This window comes from Anolis sagrei, chromosome 2 (genome assembly GCF_037176765.1).
Source record: "Anolis sagrei isolate rAnoSag1 chromosome 2, rAnoSag1.mat, whole genome shotgun sequence".
NCBI lineage: Eukaryota > Metazoa > Chordata > Lepidosauria > Squamata > Dactyloidae > Anolis > Anolis sagrei.
In genome coordinates this window covers 67,948,314-67,971,966 of record NC_090022.1, presented here as the reverse complement: position 1 = coordinate 67,971,966, position 23,653 = coordinate 67,948,314, and the positions used below count along the sequence as shown (strand labels likewise).

Genomic DNA, 23,653 nt, shown 5'->3' with positions numbered 1-23,653 from the left:
AAGCTTTCCTGTCTTCTCATTATGTGGCCAAAGTACTTCATCTTTGCCTCTAATATCCTTCCCTCCAATGAGCTGTCGGGCTTTATTTCCTGAAGTATGGACTGGTTGGATCTATTTATATACCTGTAACTATATATAGATATATGAAAAGAGAAAGAAAATGAGTTATGCTGTTATTGCTAATTTACCAACAGTAGGTTGACCATCTGTCAGCAACACAATCATTGAAATACTTTGCTCTGGCAACAATTCAGCAGAAGTGGCTTTGTCCAGTGAATTTATTGCAGCTAGAAGTGCACCATTTATATCTGTTCCTGTGAAAGAGAAGAAACCATAGTTAATGTTACCATGGAATTGGGCTGTTCATCAAAGCTCTGTACAGAGGAAACTTCTAAGTTATGGAGAAAGCCCAAAAGGATTGAATAAACCAGATATGATGGAATGACAAAAGAAATGTACTTAAATAAATTATAGAAGCTTAAATCAAAAGCAAAAAAGAAAGAAAGTAACCTCAAAACATGAAGAAAAAAAGAAAATGTTTGTTCATATACCTTACATAAGTATTGAAATCAAAATGTAAACTAAAAATTAAATATTTGCAGGATTGAATTAATAAACTCAAGACTCTTTGAGACATATGGAAGTCCTGAGAGAAATCGGAATATAAAATTCTGATTCCTCTTGGGACTTTGTTCCCACTCCAGCTCCCAAATCCGGACTTTCCCTTTGGGGGGGGGGGAGTAGATGACATCCCGGGTAAACCAAAGATTGACCCAGGAGGGCATCCAGCCCTATCTCCAGCCTCCCTATTCCCACCACCGAAACTTATACCCAAGGGGCCAGCCAGCCGCACAGGCCCCTCTGAAGAGCTCTATAGTTGGATCAGAACCCCCCCCCCCCCCACACACACACACACACACCTTCTGAAATGTCATTCTGACATGACTACAGAGCTTTCCAGATAAGTTTCGGAGAAGGGAATGGGGGGCTGAGAGGGGAGAGGGGTGACATCTTGCTCCTCCAGACTTTGGGGAGGCCAAAGAAGCGGGATGGCTGCGGGGACTGACTCCCAGGACTGCAGAAGCAGTTTCTGGAGTCAGTCCCCACAGGGCCCTACCTGTAAAGATCCAGACCTTAGCTTAAGGTCTGGATATTTACAGGTGTTTTTAGAACCTGGATTAAACCGAGTGAATTCGGTTTACTCCAGTTTGAAACTGATTAGCTGGAAACATCATCTGTTCCCGTGTTTTAGCTCAAGTTTTAGGCCTGTGTAGAAGGGCCCTCAATAATTCAGAGCAAAATTAAAAATCACATGCAGGAAGAGATGAAGACAAAACTGATAGCATATATAGTCAACAGCAGCAAAAAAAAAAAAAAAAACTTAAAGGAATTAAATCTATGCATTTTTGGGATATATGGGGAATCTTGACTTGCCTACTCAATCTACAGATTTACCTCCCTGTGCTGAAATAGTACGAACATATTGTTTAGCCAGTTCCACGTTCTCTTCTCTGGCTATCAACAGAGATGGCTGCCACTCAGAAATATGTCCACTAAAGACAACCAGGTTAAAATGATCCTCAGGGTTCAGATCATCTAAAATCTTTTGCAGGGCTTCCTTTGTCTGTGGAAATGAGAAAAGTAGGATATAATTTTCTAGCACATTGTTGTAGTCAGATTGTGAAGTGTAATGTGCATTCTGGTAGGATTCAGATTTCATATAATTGATTAATAGGCAGGCATCTAAAGGATTTTACTTAACTGAGCCATCAAATTATGGCTAAAAGCTCCGGAAATTGGAAGAAGGCAGAATAATGCCATAATACAATTTCAAATTGGGGTTAATATTTTGATTTATTCTAGAAAAAATACAGCTTAGATTCAGAATTCTGGAATTCTGGAATTTGCAATTTAGGCAACAAGATACTTAAATTTTCAGTCATAGAGCTCTATTGCCTCCTGAAACTACAGACCTGAAGATTCTATAGGATTCAGCCATGCAGAATCCTAACTGTGGGTCCATCAAGACTGCCACACAATCCCATTTGAAACTGTGTTATATGGTCAGTGTAGACTCATATAATAAAATTCTGTGCAGTTAAACTGCATTATATGAGTCTACACTGTTATATAATGCAGTTCAATGCAGTTAAACTGCATTATAGAGTCTACACTGTCATATAATGCAGTTCAATGCAGTTGAACTGCATTATGAAACTACATTATATGGCAGTGTAGATGGAGCCTGTGTAATGTGTAAACACCCTGTTTCTCCCTAGCCTAGTCTTTATTTCCTTTTAGTTCTGACATGAGAGATCCTGTTCAGTGGCTATTCTCAAATGGTGGAATTGCCTTCCCCGAGAAGCTAGTCTGGCTCTCTCTCTGCTCTGCCTTTGCCAACAGCCAAAGCTCTTTACTTATAAAGTATTTAGAAATACAGATTAATTGGATAAGTAGAATGTCTTTTTCATGGGATGAGTGTGCTACATTTTAATCAATTTTAAATGATTTATATTGCTGTAAATAATGAACACCTGGCCTTGAATATGCTGGAGATAGCTTCTTAGCTTTGGACATCATCTTAAATTTTGATCTTCTGTGAATTCCAGACTTTAAGCATGGGTGACATCTGCAGCTGCCTTAAGGCAACTCTTCTGTCTTGGAGCCACTGAGGTTCATACATGTTACCAAAATATGCTCCCTTCCCCAAGGAAGAACTAGCTGGAGGTCTCAACTGAAAAAACAGGATTGGCATTGCTACTTTGTGAGAAGATGCCTTGCCATTGTCCCCATCTTCCAATAAAAACAGTTCACTGTTTTGGAAAGAAGCAGGAAAGGGTAGTTGGTGGAGTCTGGAGGGGACAAGGGCCACAAAATGTGCCTTGAGAGCTGTGTGTGGCCCCAGGACTAAACTTTCTCCCTCCACCACCATGGACCATGAGTATTTCATGAAATGAGATATTATTCTCTCTTGAAATGTTCTTTCCTATAGTAATGTCAAGAATTATGAGAGGCACTCTATAACTATATACTGCTACTCCTCCCCTTTTAAGTTAACTCATATAACAGGAAATAGTTTTCACAGTGCAAGACTGATTTTCTACCAAAATTTCCATATGATTGCAGGAAACAGCATTTTATGTGCAAAATGAAAATGCCAAATATGTGTCCTGCAATTTTCAGTGCAGGAAACATATTTGGCTTTTTCATTTTATGTTCAAAAGAATCATGTACAAATTTTTGGCATTTCAATTTTTGGCATGTTCAAAAGAATCATGTGCAAATTTTACATAAAATAAGTACTAAACTGCAATGAATTTCCTCAGTCCAAGATTTTTCTCATTGGGATATTCAAGAAACATGTTCTTCAATTTTTTTAAAAAAAAAATCTTCCCATCCCTGCCACATACACACAGTACTTTCTTGATTCTGTGGTCTCGATGATGGAGGAAGGTGGGAGTAGCTAATAAACCAAGCTTCACTAGAATTATTTCAAAAGGGACGCACTCTTGTGGTTGTTAGACTTTAGACCAGTGGTTCTCAACTGGTGGGCCTACAACTCCCAGAAATCCCAGCTGTTAGGGTTTCTGGGAGTTGAAGGTCCAAACAACTAGGGACCCACAGGTTGAGAGCCACTGCTTTAGACCATGCTTAGTGTAGCAAAAACAGAATGAGTAAACAGCCGATGGAGTTTCCTGTAATAACAATTACCTGCTGGATTTTCTTGCCAAACATAGAACCACTTTTATCTATAACAAAGATGATGTTTTTGGGAAACGTTGACATTTGACTGGGAGCAAAATAATGCACAAAATACCCATTCACAATCTGAAACAAACAAAAAGAATCAGTGATGAGTTACCCGTGAGATGTTGAAAAGCAACATCACATGGAATAAGAGTTCATGGAAATAAGGGTAGCTGGCATATATACAGTGATTATAATTTCTATTACACTTCAGAAATCTTTCCTCATATCAGCCAGGGATTTCACATGCACACAAGCCTGCTGTATGAAAAGTACAGGTGTCCCTGCTTATAATCAAAGCAGCCAGAGCACTTTGTTTTTAAATCTAAGGACACCCACTCCCAAACGTCATTGATTTGTATTACTGGAGGCAATTTTAGTTCACAACCTTTACATGCCTACAGTCACTAATTGCTAGTTTGGAGTTGGTAACATATATTTATAGTGACTTCCTGTTTTTTCTCTGTGTTATGGTTAGAAATTGCAACCTTCTACAAGGCTCCTATACTAGTTATTTCTTGCTTACTGTATTGTATATGTATATGCAGTTTTCCTTAACTCTTATGTTGTGGGAGGGGCTGCAGACCATGTGATCAGATCTGGGACTATTCGGATCTCAGACTCCATTTTAGAAACAGTATGCTTTAAAAGACTCTATTAGACTCTCAGAATAGAGAGATGCTTTAGGCTTTGGACTGTTGATTATACGGAAGATGCCCTGTGTTATCTGCACAGAGAAACTATTTCAAATCCTATTTGTAACTGGATTGATATGCAATGTACTCATATATTGAATACATGAAGTTTGTGAGTAAACCAACTATGTTATTTGGTCTCTTGAGAGCATGATTTAAACCAAGATGTTTTAAGGGAGAGTAGATGTTTTTGGGCAACTGAAAAGAATACTTCTGAAACTCTGTTATATATGTTTTTGTGAATTGGCATATCTTTGTTCCTAACAGCTCAAAGAGATATCTAAGTATATCAGTCTAACAGCTGAGAAACCTAATTGCCTTGCATGAATACTAGTGGATATTTACCACTAAGGAGAAGGTTGACTCAAGAGAGTTTTTAACTCTTCTCGGGAAGATCATACTTTACAAAAAGTTACAATCTCTAACACGGTCATGTCTTTCCAAAAGATTCCTGGCTTTCCCAAAAAGTTATGAATGCCATTTTCCAAAAGGTTATGATATCCATTTTCAAAAAGTTACTCTAACATGCAACAACTTTATCTTCCTTTTCTCTCCTTCATTAGACCATATATTTCATTATAGACAAGTAATATAAGTACAGCTATTTTAATATGTTTTACAAAGAAGACTAGATCTGTTTCTTTATCATCTTGTGTTGCCATGGGACTGGTTGTTAACCAGTTTCTTCTTCACCAGTTTGAGTGCTTGTGCTTGAGAGATCCAGTGCTTCCTAAAAACAAATCCAACTAAACATGCAATAAATTATAATATTAAATCAATATTATTAATTTGTTTAAAAATGTACAGCAGTATAACTTACTGTGTGTTTTCAAAAATCATATTGTGAGTTCCCTTGGGTCCCAATTTTAGGACCGAATTGCAATATAAAATCAAATAATGCATGCCCCCCTCCCTTCCCAGTAACTAAAATTTCCTCAATGAAATAAAAGGTTAGTGTTTCTCCTAATGGTTTCACTGAAAAAAAAATCACTGCATGAATCTGAGCTCAAACAATCCGTTAATGGTTTTTTGGGAAGTGCTTTAGTGGTATTTTCCTGCATAGTATGGGGTTGGACTGGATGGCCCTTATGGTCTCTTCCAACTCTATGAGTCTGCAATGCTATGATTTTTCTCTAAGGTTTTTCCACTAGAGATTTCTCTCTTACCTGTATGTCACCTGCAGTAGCACTCCTTTTAACATCATAGTGGATGAGAAAATCTCCATCCAGCAGAGTTTCCTCCAGTTCGGGGCTTTTTCTTTGTTGAGTTAAAGTTGGTTTAAATGAAATATGAGCCTGAAAGTTAGAAGTAGAAATAAAAGAGTTTGTTAATCTGGCATGGAAGGACAAGGGTGAGTGTTTCAAAGCTATTAAAAGGCATTTGAATCATGGAATTTACCTTGGTCTCATTCTGCACCTTTGTGAGGGCGTCATTCAGGTCATTGGTCATGAACGTGCTTTCAGTCTCTAAGAAACTTATACCCTGTGGTTCAAAAATATGGACATCGATCTGGAAAAATAAGAGCAACCAAGGGTTATGTTTTTCAGCTCTAAAGTGGTGCCAGTGGGCTGCTGTCCAGTGGGGCAAAAACCTTTTTCCGGCCTTACCTGGAAGTGATTAACTAGGTGTTTGGGTTTGACCTTAATTAGCAGTTCATACTTTCCCAGCTTCCGTTTTAGCAGCTCCTCATAGACCAGCTCAAAGGTAACCTTGGCAGCTGCTGCAAGGTTGACTTTAACTTGAAACTGTTCTAATTTTCTTCCGGTTGATCTGGAAATAAGAAACAATAATTTAGGCTTCCTAATGTGTATGTTTGGGCAGGAAACATTGGTCAGCATCTCATTAAGAAATTATGCTGCCATGATCTAGACTTTTGACCTCTCAATTGTTTCATATTCACATTTACAATGATAGTGCCAATGCTCTAACCAAGAATGCCTCTAAAGCCCACATTAAAAACCAGGCAACCAACTTGTCAAAACCAACGAGTTCTGTAGCATGGATGAGCTGGATACTGAAGAATGATCCATCCAGTTCACTCTTACCAGTGAGCTGTAATGTGATGAGGCGTTGCAACAAGACCCCATGCAGGTTCCTACTTCTGCTTGACACACTGTGCATCACAGATGGGAGGGAGCTGGACGGATCAACCTTCAGTTCCTCACTCACCAGTGTCACATATTGTGCCTGTTGGGCTTTTAAGGTGTGTATTTACTAGGCAGATTGGGAGATGAAGCATAGGTATAATATCAGGCAAAAGGCAGGTAGCTATGTGTGTTCTAAGCAGGATCTCAGCCATGGTGTTTTTCACAAAGTATTGTATTATTCCATGCTGAAAGTTTGTCCAAAGGCCAAATATATGCAGCACTCTCATGAATCAGAGCTTGGGGAGCTACTGTAAAAAAAATATGTTAATTATGCATTTCTAATCTTCCAGTCTAAAATTTAGACTGGGAGGATGGGGGAGAAGCCCTTCTCTGTATGGGAGCCCAGTTAGGGAACATCCTTCCGTTGGAAGCCCAAGGGCGTAGATCCTGCTTTCATTTTGATGCTGGCTTCATCTTGGCATGGAGTTCATACATTTTTAATTAAAGCTTTTGAGACCAAATATTTTTGTTCAGGTCTATATATACACATGGTTTCAAAACAGCTTTAAGTTGTTCAGATACATAATATAATTTTAGTCCATTTAAATGATCTTGTGCTATTTTAAATTGTTTAAATTGATTTTTTGTATAATGACTTAACATCTTATGGTGAAATATAAGTATTCAAATGAATTAGCTTGTACCAGAGCCCAAATGTTACTATTACAATTGCCATATTAAAAAGCAACAAAGCAACTAAAATCTCAATTGAACAAGATACTGAACTTTACTACAACATGTACAATTTGCCTTCTCAATTTCTTAGGGCCCTTCCAGACAGGATGAAAATGTAGAACCTGTCTCAGTTTTACCTGAGGCATCCAAATGATGCCCCAGGTAAAACCGAAATAATGCGGAGAAAACTGGATTAATTAAACACCTGGAAAGTTCCAGACCTTAAGATAAAATTGATGCTTCTGTTCACTGTTCTGTCTTATGTTTGATATAATTTATTTGATAGGTTATGCTTCATTTAAATTTATATGTAAAGTTATAATACGTTACCATGTGTTGCGTTATTTTTGCTATTATATTTGTATTGCTTGTTATATTTAGGCATTGAATGCTTGCCTTTTTGTAGTTGGAATTCTCCCTGAGTTCCTTCAGGGAGATAGGGTGGAATACAAATAACATATTTATTTATTATTATTATTATTATTATTATTATTATTATTATTATTAGGTACACAACAAGATGAGTCCATAGGAAACAAGATCACTATGCTGGCTGTTGTATTGGATCACATGTCAGACACTTCCCAAGTGTCTAGAACTGTGTGATGTATCAGCGAATAATGCATCCAGATCCTAGTAGGGTGGCCTTTTGCAGCTGACAGATGGTAATTTTGTCAGCATCAATTGTGTTTATGTGCAGGCCACTGGGACCACCTTTACTGGCTTGTGCCAGAGTCTTTGCAGTTCAATCTTTAAATCCTCATATTGTTTCTCTTCAATCCGGCTGTCACTTGGGATTGCAACATTGCAATTGATACTTGTTTTTTTATACTTGTTTTTTTAATTGTGAGGTCAGGAGTATTGTGCTCCAAAACTCTGTCAGTCTGAATTCGAAAATCCCAGAGTAGTTTGATCATTTTCTGTAACCTTTTCAGGCTTGTGATCCCACTGGTTCTTTGTCACAGGCAGATATTATTATTATTATTATTATTATTATTATTATTATTATTATTATTATTCTGAGTCCCCGTAGGGATTTACTTCCAGTTGGCTTTCACAATCCAGGGGGGGGGGGGTCAATCCCCACATTGATACTGGGGTTTCGGGCTTTAAATCCCAAAGGAATGAAGTCCCCTTCCCAGCCCCAAAATCCCCCCCCCCAATGTATATGAGAGGCCTGCCAGCAGCAGAGGCCCCTCCAGAGAGGTGCTCAAAAATGACACGTCGAGAGGTGTGGGAGAAAAAAGGGATTCCCCCCCCTCCACACACACACACACACACACACATTTCCTGACACAACATTTTCAAGGACTGGGAAAGCTCTCTGGATGGTCCTGCATTGTTGGCAGGGCTGTTACATATATATTTTTGGAAGAAAATGGGTGGCTGGAATGCCTGGGGTTGTGGGAGGATGTGGGGTCTCAATCCCGAGAGGGATTGGGGAAAAATATCCCAGTTCCTCCCAGGATTGAGGGCAGTATAGAAGGGACCTTTGTTGCTTCAAAACTCACAACAGGACAAAACACAATACTTGAACCATAAGATGCATTCCATTCATGGTTAGAGATTTCCTAATGCATGCTACAAGCCTTGAGTAGTCATCTCCTCAATTACATTTCAACCAACATTTATGCATTGCTAATGTGTTTTCTTAATATATGGATTCTTTTTGAAGTCTCTTTTTCTACCCAGGAAGGGAATTGGAAAAAGCTTTGCTGCTTACTTGACCAATCCAGCACTTTGCCCTTGTGAAACAGCAGCATCATATTGATCTTGTGCTGATTTCTTTTCTTTGATTATTCCAGGATATGTTTTTCCATCTATGGTCCTGAGAAAAAAAAAGAATATTTTGAAGCATTCCATTCATTGGAAAGAGGAGTATTTGGGCTTTTGGAAAATTTAGGCCTTAGATTTCTTTCATTTCATTATGCCAATGAATATACTTCTTATAAAAAAGTATTTTTAAAAACTAAGACCTACATTTTCACAAGTATAATTCCTCTGGATTTTCATTGTCCATGCTTTAGAAGCAAATGCAAGGTTAATAAAAAGCATGATGAAAACTGTTTTTCATCGTGAAACATATATAAATATGAATGCTGTTTTCTAAACTATGAAAATGCAGCCAACTACCATGAGATAAATCATAGTTTATACTTATTTATTTTTTAAAAATGCACAAAAATAATATATTCCCCCTTGCTTATGTGAAAAGGGAGTTTTCTGAGCACCCCTCCCCCCATTTTTTGTACAAAAAAGGTTTTTGCAGTATATATTATGCACAAATTTTGCTAATTGATTTTTCATAAATATTCTGAACTAATGTTCAATTTCACTCAGTAAAATAAAACTTTTGAAGTGATTTGTCCTTTTGTTCAAGAATGACACAAGCAAACATTTCTTTCCCTGCTTACATGCTAAAGTTTGTGATGAAGGCTGTCTTGGGCAACTCCACTTCAAAAACAGCTTCCTTGGACTCTTCAGCTCGGTTAACAACTTTGCTGGTGATGGTGGTGTGAACAAACCTTGATGTAACTTTGCAGTCCACATGAATGCTGTAGATTTCGATGCCATCCTGGGGAAGGAAGTGACTATTGATTCTGACTGAAGTGGACTGAATTCAGTCCAGCTTCTACCATGGGTAAAGGGGTGAATGCAAAACTATAATAATCCCTACACGCAGTTTCTTCATATTCTGAAAATTCAAATTCATAGCAAATCCACATTATTATTTTATGAACTTTTTTAAAAATGTAGTTTTTATTGGCAAATCAAAAGTCTAGTTTAGAGTAAAACTTGAATTCCATGGGTCTTCATGATAAATGAATGTAATGGTTGGCTGAACTGAAGGACTAGTTCTTCAATTGAGAGACTAGTATTTCTCTTTGATCAAACAACCAGTGACTCGGGTCTCTCTTCTTTGGAACCTTTAGACTTATAAAGAAAATGGATGTCCAAAGATTATATTTACCTTAAAAGTCACTTTGCAATACTATATAAAGATAACACTGATCGTACACAGTGATAGGATATGCTTCCAGCATCCATGGCTTTCTTGACTTCCATGTGAAGTCAGAATTGCATTTGTGAAGATATAAAGGCAGGGAGAAAAAATAAAGTAGTCAAGAAACTTTAAATGAGAACATAATTGGGAAGGTTTTGCACATTTTGTTAACCTAACAATCTCATAAATCCCAACCATTTACATTAATATTGGAAGAGAGAAAATGTTTACCATGTTAAGTAGATGTTATGATAACCGATGTTAACAATAGTATAAGAAACTATAAAGTTGATTGAGAAAATGTTATATGATTTATATCATTGCTTAGAGATTGTACATTTTGTCAATGGCTCCTTTTCTTTGAGGGATTTTAATTGCATTTTTTCAGAAGTGAACAATGTGCATCACAATATGATTGCTGGCTGGGGATTGTGGCATTTATAATCCAACATACCTGGAAAGTGCAAGTTTGAGAAAAAACACACTCCCAAAGAATACTTTTCAAAGAGCCAACAACAACAACAACAACAACAACAACAATGGTGTCATGTTTGGGCAACAGTGCCAACCAAAGTGTTATACAACATATGGTTCATTAAAATATTTGTCTATCATTATGCTCATTCTGTTCATTTATCTTTCAGACAAGGGGTGGGATGAATGTTCAAAAGTTCACAAATGACAGATGAAATCCTTAATTATGAGGAAACCTGTTTCAGGATAATATTGGAGGGGAAATTTCATTATTTGGGACTTCATCTTTGTGGAAATCCCCATTTTTGGCAGAAAATGTGCAGAAAGCATGTTTCCTGTTCATAAAACTTGGCGTTCTGTGCCAAAATAATATGTTTATATATAATATAATATTTCTGTGGAGAACATGAAGTTTTCTATTAGAAACAAGATAAGGTTTGGTGGACTTTCTTACAGAGGGAAGAAAAAATAGCAAAGCTACTTCATGTTGACCATGAGTGCAAACAACTGCCAACAGTCGACTATTTTGAAACTAAATGCTTTAAAATTTTAACAGTTCTTGTTATAATATTACTAATTTTGGATATTTTTTAAAGGTAACAAGTAATACTGGGAATATTGCAAGAAGTGAGTAAAAATGAAAATATTGCAAGAAGCCAAGTGATGGGCACATCCAGATGATTGAAAAGTCCAGATTCTGTTTTTATTCTTTCTGGTTTTATACTTAGGAAAAAACAAACTGATCTGAGGAACATGTATAAAAAGTCTCTGGTGGTACTGGAAGCTAATAGAAGACATTCTAGGTTAAACAAAGCGGATCTCCAAAATAAAATCAAAAGGAACAAGAACAAAATCCAGACCCCCTTCTAGACTGCCATATAATGCAGTGTAACTGCACTGAACTGCATTATATGGCACTGTAGATTCATATAATCTAGTTTGATGCAATTTAACTGCTTTCCGAATCTGCATTATATGGCAATGAGGATGAATCCTGGGGCTTTTTGGTCTGTTTCAGCAGTCTGGAAGAATGCAATGCTGTTTCCTCTTGCTTCACTGTTTTTTGAAATGTGATCTTATCCCCACAGAATGCCACATTTGCTGTATATGGTACCATGTTTTAAGTAGCCGCATGACTTTAACTCATTATTTGCGTTTGATTGTTTGTTGCAAAATATTACAGAATTGCCAGTTTTGATTTGTTAAAGCAGAAGCTAAAGTAAAATGAGCCTTTTTTCATCTTAATTTAAACAAATCTTTACAAAACTCTTATATATAAGGACATGTTCAACAAGTCTTAACATTGGTTTATTTAGTTCCATCTATAATAGCCAATAGTATCTCCCAAAGCTTTCAGGCAAATGTCTTTCTCCGAGCTTTGAAAATGAAAGGCTAAACCACAGGGAAGGTAATGCTGCCTTAGAGTCCAAAAGAATTAATACTTGCAAGCTCTGATCTCAATGATGCCTGGCTAAAGACTAAATCTATAGGTTATTATTATTACTTGACTCGCAACAAGATTAGTATTTATTTATTATTTATATATTTACTGCATTTATATCCCGCCCTTCTTGCCCCAAAAGGGACTCAGGATGGTTCACAACAAAGGCACAATTTGATACCATGGATACATATATAAAATAAAACAACATATACTTTAAAATCACATAATTAAAACATATCAAGTTTAAAAACAATTACTTATAACCACACAATCCAAAAAGCATATTCCAGGGCACAGCAAAAAAAGATAACCATGCTGGCTTTTGTATTTAATCACACGTCAGACACTTCCCAAGTGTCTAGGACTGTGTGATGTATGAGCGATTAATGCATGCAGATCCAAGTAGGGTGGCCTTTTGCAGCTGACAGATAGCAATTTTATCAGCGCCAATTGTTTTTAAGTGCAGGCTAAGGTCTTTAGGCACTGTACCCAGTGTGCTGATCACCACTGGGACCACTTTTATTGACTTGTGCCAGAGTCTTTGTAATTCAGTCTTTAAATCCTCGTATGCATTTCCAGTAATAATAATAATAATTTCTTATCCACCTCTCCTTGTGGCTCGAAGTGGGTTACAACATAATTCAAACACACAGTGTAAAAGCCTACAAATACACATTTTAAATGTATTTCTATAAAAGATACATATTAAAACATATTTCTATAAAATACTTATTAAAATACACAGAAGAGAGATTAAAATACAGGATACGAATTTAAATTTCATGATTAGGTACATCTACAATTTAGAACAGATCAATTTTTTAAAAAGTAATACAGTGACGTATATGCGCAATTCACTCTTGATTCCATTTTGACTGGACATTCAGTTCTTCTGAGAAGGAGCCTACTAGAAAGAAAAGCCCATCTCAGGTTTCAAAAGCAAGAACTGCCTTTACAACCTTATAATTCCAACTGTAAAATAAATTCTATTTAATGACTAGACATTGTAAATACATATACCCACCCTACCCCTATTCCATATTCTAAAAGAGAGAGAAAGAAAGAAAAGGGAGAGATGGAGATGTTTGAGAATAAAAGACAAATACCTCTGGGAGAGCTCGTTCTGCTAATCCTGTCACTAAGGGAAAGAGCAACCACAAAGCAAAAAAGTGTTGTTCCATTTTCAGTGTATCAGATCCACATAAGAATAGGAATTGATTAGGGAAAGAGTTTTTAAAAAACAAATTGGTCAGTCGGTCTTAAGCTTGACACAAGACTGACTAAACTCTTCCTTTCCTTTCTATATATACTGAAGTAGAATTATACTGCAATTTTTTTTAAAAGAAAAGTGCTAAAATACAAGGGAGAGCTTAAACTTTCTAGAGAATCTACAAAAGGTCAAAGATACAATGGGACTCTGAACTCCCACGCAATTACTCAACTGTGTTGAAGATGCATACATCTAATATTTACCGACTGAATGAGAACATTTCCACCCATTCCTCACCATGGTTGAGCAAGTGAGAGGACGGCTTTCCAAATAGGTTTCCAAGCCTTTCAGAGATAGAATCATAGAATCAAAGAGTTGGAAGAGACCTCATGGGCCATCCAGTCCAACCCCCTGACAAGAAGCAGGAAAATTGCATTCAAAGCACCCCCGACAGATGGCCATCCAGCCTCTGTTTAAAAGCCTCCAAAAAAGGAGCCTCCACCACACTCCGGGGCAGAGAGTTCCACTGCTGAACAGCTCTCACAGTCTGGAAGTTCTTCCTAATGTTCAGATGAAATCTGAACATTAGATAATCTAGATAATCTAGACCAGTGGTTCTCCACCTTCCTAATGCTGTGACCCCTTAATACCCTCATGTCATGGTGACCCTCAACCATAAAATTATTTTCATTGCTACTACATAATTGTGATTTTGCTATTGTTATGAATTGTAATGTAAATGCATGATGTATTTTCATTCACTGAACCAAAATTCATACAAATACCCAATACACCCCTAATTTGAATACTGGTGGAGTTGGCGGGAAGGGGGATTGATTAGATCATTTAGGAGTTGTAGTTGCTGATATTTACATTTAACTTCAAATCAAAGAGCACTCTGAACTCCACCAACAGTGGAATTGAACCAGTCTTGAGACACAGAACTCCTATGAAAAGCAGAAAATACTGGGAGGGTTTGGTGGGCATTGAACTTGTGTTTTAGAGTTGTAATTCACCTACATCCAGAGAGCACTGTGAACTCAAACGATGATGTATCTGGACCAAACTTGGCACACAGACCCAACATGGCCAACTGTGAATATTGGTGGGATTTTAGGGAGGGTTGGCCCATGATTTTGGGAGTTTTAGTTCACCCACACCCACCCACCCATGCATTTTTGAATGGGAACTTTAATAATAATTTTAAAAAATCTAAAAACTGGCTTTTTTCTAATAAATAGCATTACAAATTATCTAAGCTGCTTCTGCTGCTGCTCCTCCTGCCCCATGTTGCCAGGGTGCTTTTCCTCTGTCTTGAAAGGACTCACTGGTGCAAGCCTCCCTCCAGCCTCACATGCTCTTTCTCACCTGCGCATGTGCACCATGCTGCCATGCGCCGAGCACACCTGCTCTCCCCACCCCGCTTGGAGTCTTAGAAACAGCCCTCCTCTTGGCTGAGAGACCAGCTGAGGGGTTGGCCAATCAGAGCAGGAGGAGGGCTTTTGATGGGATGATTTGCCATCTGTTTCCAAAAAAGAAGAGAAGGACAGGCAAAGAGATCATCATCCTTCTCTGCCAAAGAAATATGTGTTTTCTGATAGTATTTGGCGACCCCTCTGAAACCCCCCATTGCAACCGCCCCCCCAGGGATCCTGACCCCCAGGTTGAGAAACGCTGATCTAGATTGTTTCAGTTCTCTCTTACATGTTTGCAGTTTTCATAGAGATAACCATGTGAAATCTACTTCAGTATGTAAAGAAGGAAAGAATAAACTTGTTGGCATGTTTAAGACTGACTAAGAGATTCATTACAGCATGAGTTCTTCTCATTTGCAAAACACTTCCACAAAGGCATTGGTGGAGTCACAATATGCATAATTATAATGATATTGAAATGGCAAGGAAATAGGTTTTGAGGAAAGGAGAGATAATTACCAAGAGACATCCTTTCTGGAGATCAGAAAAGAACGACTTTATTTCCAGCTGGCGACTCTGGTATGGACTCATGTCCCAAAAGTAAAACCAGAGCCCCGATCAAGGTGCGGACTGCCCTTTTATAGTCTCCAATCAGAATGAAACAAAGAACATACGTCTTCATACAATCATCATCATCCCTACGTCATCCTGGCATCATAAGAATATCAGGTTCCAACCTCCAACATGCAAAAAGCATGTCTGTGTGTCTAGCTGGAGAGCAAGCATGTCTGTGTCCCTCCTCCCTCTTGGCTGTGCTTACAGTCATCCATCAAAGGGGCCCTCTGACTTGTCAAGAGGCTTCTTACTTAGAGCCTAGATGTACCAGCCTGTGTCTTATCTCTCTTCTGGAATGCATGCCCCCCTTCCTCTTCAGCCCCTTTTGGAGACAAGCCGCTTGCTTGCCTGTCAGCTACACAGAGGGAACTAGATTTTCCTATACATTTAAAGTACATATGATTTTTATGCATAAATCAATCAATAAATATCTATTTTTCCAATATCTCCTCATCAATTCCCCCCTTAAGTAGGAACTTTTAGACTTCTCTGGGTTTTTTGTTAGATTTCCAGTCTAGATAAGTCTAAAAGTCACCTACTTAACTTCTATTTGAGAATAATTTCTTTCCTTTATTCAAAAGCATTCACCTGGGGGTGTTTTCAGAACCTGTGTTAATCTATGTTGCAACCATTGAAAAGACTAGGAGGATTTAAGACTCAATGGTCTGACTTTTGCTCTTATAAGACTAGAGTAGCCAAACTATAACTTCCTTATTAATCAAAGGCAGACAGAAATGAAAATTTTACAATTGACTCATAATGCTAATATATCCCAAGTTAGCATTTCTCCCATTATTGATCAAACATACATTTTGGCATGCTTATTGAACCAGTTACCAATTCACAAAATTGACACATAAATAAACACATATATCACCCACAAAGTTCTCATTCTTCTGGAATCTGGCCGTACGTTGAGTACCTTCCCTGGGTAAAGTAGGGCCTAGCTCCGTCTTCTTTCCTCTCCAGTTGTGGGTCTGACAGTGCGTAGAGCTTAATCGCTTCCAGATATGGAATAAGCTGCAGTGTCTAGCCCAGTTTTCTCATCCTTCAGCAGGTGCAGATCTGACAGTACGCAGGGCAAGAGCTTCCGGGTTGTCTTGCAGTAATGTCTAGTCTGAATCTTCTTTCTGCCACCTTTCTCCATTTGGTTAGAACAACCACAATCCTGTGTTAATTTAAGCTTTAGTGGGTGCTTTGGGATCTAGAATAGCTTGCTAACTGGGAACAGTTTGAATTCTACTCCAAGGGAGCAAGGTTTGATTTCTGCTACCTTAACTGCACTAGGTGATGTAAAAATCACCACATAAAGACCTTTTCATTTGAGTTGCAAAGTTTCTCATTACCACTCTTTAACCCACACCTCATCCCCTGTCTTACACAAACAAATAGGGGTCAGGTGTGTGTGTCCTGAACTCATTAAGCATTTGCCATAACTCTTACAGCATTTTCCCAAAGCAACCATTCCCTGTCTCTTTGCCTGGGCCCTTCATGCTATTCCCCTTGTGACCCTGGGAATGAAGGAGAGGGCCTCTCAAAAAGCATTGCAAAAAGAGACAGTTCAATGGTTCAGGTGGGAATGCATCTAATATGTACCACTGTTACAGCTATGGCTTCAAAGAGTACATTTACACAATGCTGAGTACCTGGGGGCTGGCATTGCCCCTGACATTTTTTGGCACAGGTATGACACCTAGCTGAAGCTGCCATTGTCAAGAAAGTGAAGACAATCTATGTTTAACTGTCTTTCTAAGAGCTTAGCTAGTGTCATTTTCCTGAAATGACTCATGAGTTCCTTTTACTACTTTTAATGCCATGGTTCTGGGGACAATTATTCTTCCATTTGAAAAGAGCTCACCAACCAATAGAGTTAGCTAAGTCTATTGCACCATTGTCCTGGGCCCATTGCTGTTCTTCTTTATTATAGGTGGGCTGCACACTGGGATTGGGCAAAGGAAGTAGGATAGCCTTGCTACCCTCCTGCTTCTTGGCAGCTGCATCTGCTCTTCTGGTTGATTTCTGGTTAAAGGATCCTGCCCTGGTCCCTTTTGTGCATTACAACCAAATGTTTTGGGACCCATACAGCTCCTAGGAAATGCAATATCTTTTTCTGAATGTTTGACTGGTTGGCATGCTGCAGTTAAAAGTCCTCTTTCTTTTTAAAGTGCACCATGGACATGTAGTACTGAAAGTACTGAAAATACATGCTTTGTATCAGTGTATTTAATAAGCTGAACTTCTTGCAAAGGAACATCAGCTAAGTCAGGACAACTGGCATAAATTGTGTCCAATTTTCAATACAGCTATGATGTTCCTTTTTCAGGAGGGTAGCAAGTTTAAAAGGTAGAGCATTGCTGAACCTTTAATGTAAGGATTCATAACAGTGCCTGATGTTTTAGCATTCTTGAGGTGCTAAGCATTTGGTTTCTTTGAGTTCTAAAAGTCTATGGTTTGAGTTAAATGCCTGTTGCTACATCTTCCTTCTCAGCAACATAACAAGTGAAGGATTTTGTTACTTCAGGTCGGCATAAAACAGACTGTCCTCAGCGCAGACTTTTATTTGCTGAAAGGCAGCATTTTGCTCTTGTGTCCACTGGAAAGGGCTCTCTTTCGCCCCCCTTTGTAACTTGACACAAGAATTTGCCAATTACTTCATAGAGATCCAAATTTTACAGAATCTTGTTGCACCTATGGACTCGCATTGGACTTGCTTCCTTGTATTGGGGACTAAGATCTGGCAGATGGCTTGCTTTCAGTCCTATGACCCTCTTTTATCTGGAATCCTAAGTATTTGACTTCAGTTTTTGCACGGCTGGGTCTAGGAATTGGAGTGTTTTCTTCAGACTGACTGACAGGCTCCTGGAATCGGCTGTTCTATTTTTGGAAGTATGCATTTTAGCCATTCCGGGGGGCTGTTTTCTGCCCATACCTCAGGAGTTTCAAACTTTCTCCTATTCATTTTCTCTGAGCCTTTTTAAACTACTAACAGCCTCCACCACGAGATGGGTGAGGTGCAAAAGGCTTGTTATTTTCTAAAGCCATCTTAGCAAAATCATTTTCCTCAAAGAATAATTATTAGACTTTGTTTGCATGGCAAGTCACTTCCCAGCAATTGAACTGGGCAGTTAGGCATATATAGAAAGCTGATGGTAACTTCTTTTGTTGCTAGCTGACTTTTTCTTCCTCTTTCTTTCTTGCTTAGGAAAGGATGTAGGCATTGATCTCCAGTGGCTCCCATGAGCTTTATGGCTTTCTGGGTTATGGTGCCACTGGGGTGGTAATAACTGATTTCTTCTGCTCTTATGTCTACTAAAAATGATTTTTCTTCTTCTTTGGGATCCTAAAGTTAGAACTCTTGACTGACTTGGGTCCTCTGGCCCTCTTCATTGGGGGCATTTGGCCAATCCAATGATGTTTTTCTTCTTCCCCTGGCTGCTCCTGTGCCTCTTGATAGAAGGGCAGCTCTCTGGGTCTTCCTATCTGCTCCTGGTAGCCTTTTTCTCTTCCTCTCATCATCTGGGAAGTTTCTCATTCAATGTCCATGATTCTTACAGTTCGGACATTGATTCGGCTCAAGAAGCTGTCCTCTTTTCTGGCTCATACTTCACCCTCTGCTTCGCCCTCTTTTCCATTGCCTTAATGCCGCTGATAAGCAAATGGCTTGAGCCTTCATTTGTCACTGCTTATCTTCTCCTTTTGATCTCTATTCACAACCACTCAGCTACATCTGTTAGAAACGAGTGGCTGTGGACTCAGGCGGCATAGAATCTGAGTCATCTATATCATCTGATGGGGAAAGATTCAGGTATCTTCTATGTAGGGACACTGTGGTGTTGGAGGGCTATTCTGGTTTCTTGCTGCTGCTGGCTGGAGGGCTGGATTTGCAGGAATTTCTGTGGATCTCCCATCATCTCAGTAGAGTAGGGAGGTGAGGCATTTCTTCCTCAACAGAGTTGGGGCAGGATAGGAGATTTGATCTCATTTATTCCTGCCCAAAATATAGTTTTTCAAAACTTTTCTCAAAATCTGCTAACATGTACCCTAGCAGGGCTTTAAGCTTGCTTCTGAATGACCCTCACATGTTTTAGACAAACAGACAACTAATACACAAAGGAGGGAAAAGGTATGTGGGACCTAACCACACAGCATCTGGTTTCTTTCATACAACATAGATGCATTCATTCATTCATTCAATGCATTCATACAACATACAACATTGATTCACTCATACAGACAATCAATCATACAACAATGTATCTAGGCTTTTCCCAACCTTTTCCTTTTTTCTCTCTCTCTCTAGGCAGTCGGTTTCCCTTTCTGGCACACCCAAAAATCCCAAAAAGTCTACTCGGGACTGCCTTTTTCCCAGGTTAATTACTCCGGGTTGGTCACTAGCAAACACAGCTATGACCTGTCCTGACGTCTGCACTCTTCTAAATGTTCTTTTTTCACATTCATACTTGCCTGTCCGTCGTTTTCAGTCTCCTCTGGTGAAAGGAAAAAACTCCGTCAGGAGCAGCCGCCCTGCTCCAAGCTTCAAGTGATCCCCGGCATCAAACAGAGACACCCCAGCTGGTAGGGTTCAGTTGTTGGTTGGACACCGGCTTGGCTGACTCCTGAAGGCGTTCCCGATCTCAAAATCTCTCTCTTGGCTTCTCTCTCCCTTGACCTCCTTCAAATCTTCTGCCTATTACTCCTGGCTGGCTCGCCAAACTGAAATGGCAAGGAAATAGGTTTTGAGGAAAGGAGAGATAATTACCAAGAGACATCCTTTCTGGAGATCAGAAAAGAACGACTTTATTTCCAGCTGGCGACTCTGGTATGGACTCATGTCCCAAAAGTAAAACCAGAGCCCCGATCAAGGTGCGGACTGCCCTTTTATAGTCTCCAATCGGAATGAAACAAAGAACATACGTCTTCATACAATCATCATCATCCCTACGTCATCCTGGCATCATAAGAATATCAGGTTCCAACCTCCAACATGCAAAAAGCATGTCTGTGTGTCTAGCTGGAGAGCAAGCATGTCTGTGTCCCTCCTCCCTCTTGGCTGTGCTTACAGTCATCCATCAAAGGGGCCCTCTGACTTGTCAAGAGGCTTCTTACTTAGAGCCTAGATGTACCAGTCTGTGTCTTATCTCTCTTCTGGAATGCATGCCCCCCTTCCTCTTCAGCCCCTTTTGGAGACAAGCCGCTTGCTTGCCTGTCAGCTACACAGAGGGAACTAGATTTTCCTATACATTTAAAGTACATATGATTTTTATGCATAAATCAATCAATAAATATCTATTTTTCCAATATCTCCTCATCAATATAATGAGTGGTTGCTTATTTGTGTTCTTGCTGAGACAATCGTTTCTGTACAAATATTTCCCTGGCTTGTTTGGCCACCTTCTTGGTGACTGTTCCCAAACTTTGGAACTCCTCTCCTTCCTTTGCTCTTTTTCCATCAGAAAGCCAAAAAAATTGATATTCCACAAAATCCCAAATCCACAAAACAGTGACACCTTCACTGGCCAAACAAAATGCACAAAATACATCAAAGCTTCACTGGATTCCTCATCAGACAGAGATGCCATCAGGCCTTTGAAAATAGACTGGAATAGAATAGGATAGCTTTATTGTCATTGTACATTGTACAACAGAATTAAATGCCTTCCCCAGCACAAATCACAAAAACAACACACTCATTCCTCCACACTCCAACCACTATCACACAGCCTCCCAGGCCACATCAATGCGATACCATGGAGTTGAATGTAGTTATAGCTCTAGGATACATGCTATCTCTCAATCTGTTTGTGCTTGTCTTTGTCACCCTGTGCTGTCTGCCAGATGGTAATAATTTAAAAAATGCTGTGAGAGATGGATCAAAATTGGATATTTCAATTGGATGTTGCAAAATCATCCAATTGAAATGTTGGCAAGCAACAGAGATGGCCTCTATTTGGGTAAATGTATCATTTGCCAAGGCTAACATCCTGCAGGACAGATGTCATATTTGCCCCAACAGCCACTGACCTTGTGGGAGTTTCTGAAGAAACACTGATTTGTGGGAATAAAAGCAGGAATCAGTACTATTTTTTACTGTCTTTGCGGATGTTTGTTTTAGATGTTCCAGCAATAGATCAGCCTGTAATATGTAACAGCAAAGATAAGTTTTCTTTAATGTTGATTGTGAAGGCTGTTTTTCCATTGAAAAGAGAATCTGAGGACTGTAAAGATATTGAGTGGAAAAGGAAAAAAAAACACTCTAATTCTCTCAAGGTAGTAGCTATGATAATGCTGAATATCAGTGTACAAAGGGAACTTGTAGCACCCTAGAGACTGAATTGGTAAATTCAGTAGACATGCATCCTATCATTTCTCTAGTTCCCTTCTAGAGAAATGGGACTAGGCAAGAATCAAAGAGCACATTCCTATTCCCTTCTCTCTGGTAGCTCATCCAGTATGTATGGATTTTTCTATCCAGGTCACATTGAGCTGGTCCATGGAGATGTTTTCTGGAGGTTGTTAACAGATGATTTGTGTTTGTGGAAATGCTTTCCAAACTGTTTTCCACGAAGAGAGGAATGGGAAAAGAGCAACATCACGTGGTAAGTGCAAGACAAAGATGCTGTTGTGATTTCCTTGCCTCGTCTGATATACTCCATAGACCACAACTAAGGGCCCTTCCACACAGCCATATAACCCAGAATATCAAGGCAGAAACCCCCACAATATCTGTTTTGAATTGGGTTATCTTAGTCCACAGTGCTATATATTCCAGTTCAAAGCAGCAAATGTGGGGTGTTATTCAGCTGTGTGGAGGGGCCTCAGAAAATCCCAGTTCTAGTTCCTACTCAACCATGTAGCTCCCTTGAGACTGTCAGCCTAACCTTCCTCGAAGAGTTGTAGTGAGGATTAAATAGAGAGGTGCTGGTAGAAGAGTATGGGTTCTTTGCAGAAAAATAAGGAGGGCTAGAAATATAACAATAGCAGCAGCAACCGGAAGAAAAGGGGGAGGAAATGAATTAAAAGATCAATCTGTAGTGAGTTTGAGTTACTACTTTTGGCACTACCAGTCACGGTGACGATCTAGCTCATGCTGCCTTCACAAAAGGGCACTGTGGCCTAAAGGGTTTATTTTGTAATACCACCCCATCCCATCCTCTTTATGGAACTCAGGTAGCTTGAATTCTGAAAGCAACGAGTTTGTCATCAGCAACATTTGCTTGTTATGTAATTACATGACAAGCAAAAAATTGCTGAAATTCCTGCTTCTCCACAGCCATTAAAGCAGGGGTCCTTAAACTATGGCCCGGGGGCCGGATATGGCTCTCCAAGGTCATTTACCCGGCCCTTGCTCATGGTCAACCTAAGTCTGAAACGACTTTAAAGTACACAGCAACAACAAGAATCCTATCTCATCAGCCAAAAGCAGGCCTACACTTCCCATTGAAATGCTAATAAGTTTATATTTGTTAAAATGGTTCTTCATTTTAATTACTGTATTGTTTTAAAGTGTTTTTTTTTTTTGCACTACGAATAAGATGTGTGCAGTGTGCATAGGAATTCATTCATGGGTTTTTTTTTTCAAATTATAATCGGCCCTCCAACAGTTTGAGGGATCGTAACCTGGCCCTCTGGTTAAAAAGTTTGGGGACCCCTGCATTAAAGGGACAGCAGGCACTGCCAGTTTGGCAACCCTAAGCAGCTCTACCAATTCCTATCTTGGCTTCAAGGTGTCTTTTAAAAGAACTTTAGGTAAAGGTAAAGATTTTTGTGTCCGACTCTGGGGGGTTGGTGCTCATCTCCATTTCTAAGCTGAAGAGCTGGCGTTGTCTGTAGACACCTCCAAGGTCATGTGGCTGGCATGACTGCATGGAGTGGAGTTCCCTTCCCACCGGAGCTGTACCTATTGATCTACTCACATTTGCATGTTTTCGAAGTGTTAGGTTGGCAGAAGCTGGGGCTGACAGAGGAATCTCACACCGCTCCCCGGTTTCAAACCTGTGACCTTTCGGTCAACAAGCTCAGCAGCTCAGCAGTTTAACCCACTGTGCCACCGGGGCAGTACTTAAAGTACTACTGCTTAAAGTTGAAGCCTCTGTGAGTTCTGAAAGCAAGATTTCTACAAAACTCTGTCTTGGCAAACAAGATCATCATAATTTGGCATGGCTCAAGTTGACATCGTTTGTTGGCTGCCTGTCATTGAGGACTACGGTAGACTTCAAAATCCAGTTAA

At 39.3% G+C, this 23,653-nt stretch overlaps 1 protein-coding gene across 2 annotated transcripts in view; it reads right to left on the bottom strand.

Moving 5' to 3' along the window:
• The window catches only part of LOC132765606 (inter-alpha-trypsin inhibitor heavy chain H4-like), a 34,562-nt gene extending 20,881 nt beyond the window's left edge, over nt 1-13,681 (bottom strand). Inside the window, exons 1-9 of one of the 2 annotated variants that reach the window (XM_067463602.1) lie at nt 13,293-13,681; nt 9,679-9,839; nt 8,988-9,092; nt 6,050-6,212; nt 5,841-5,951; nt 5,609-5,737; nt 3,712-3,828; nt 1,456-1,624; nt 189-314 (exon numbers count right to left, since the gene is read on the bottom strand). In XM_067463602.1, coding sequence (XP_067319703.1) covers nt 189-314; nt 1,456-1,624; nt 3,712-3,828; nt 5,609-5,737; nt 5,841-5,951; nt 6,050-6,212; nt 8,988-9,092; nt 9,679-9,839; nt 13,293-13,367 — 1,156 coding nt within the window. In that variant the 5' untranslated portion in view covers nt 13,368-13,681. The remainder of the gene's footprint in view (nt 1-188; nt 315-1,455; nt 1,625-3,711; nt 3,829-5,608; nt 5,738-5,840; nt 5,952-6,049; nt 6,213-8,987; nt 9,093-9,678; nt 9,840-13,292) is intronic. The other variant, XM_067463601.1, reaches the window with a different exon arrangement.
• Between the last annotated feature and the right edge of the window lie 9,972 nt (nt 13,682-23,653).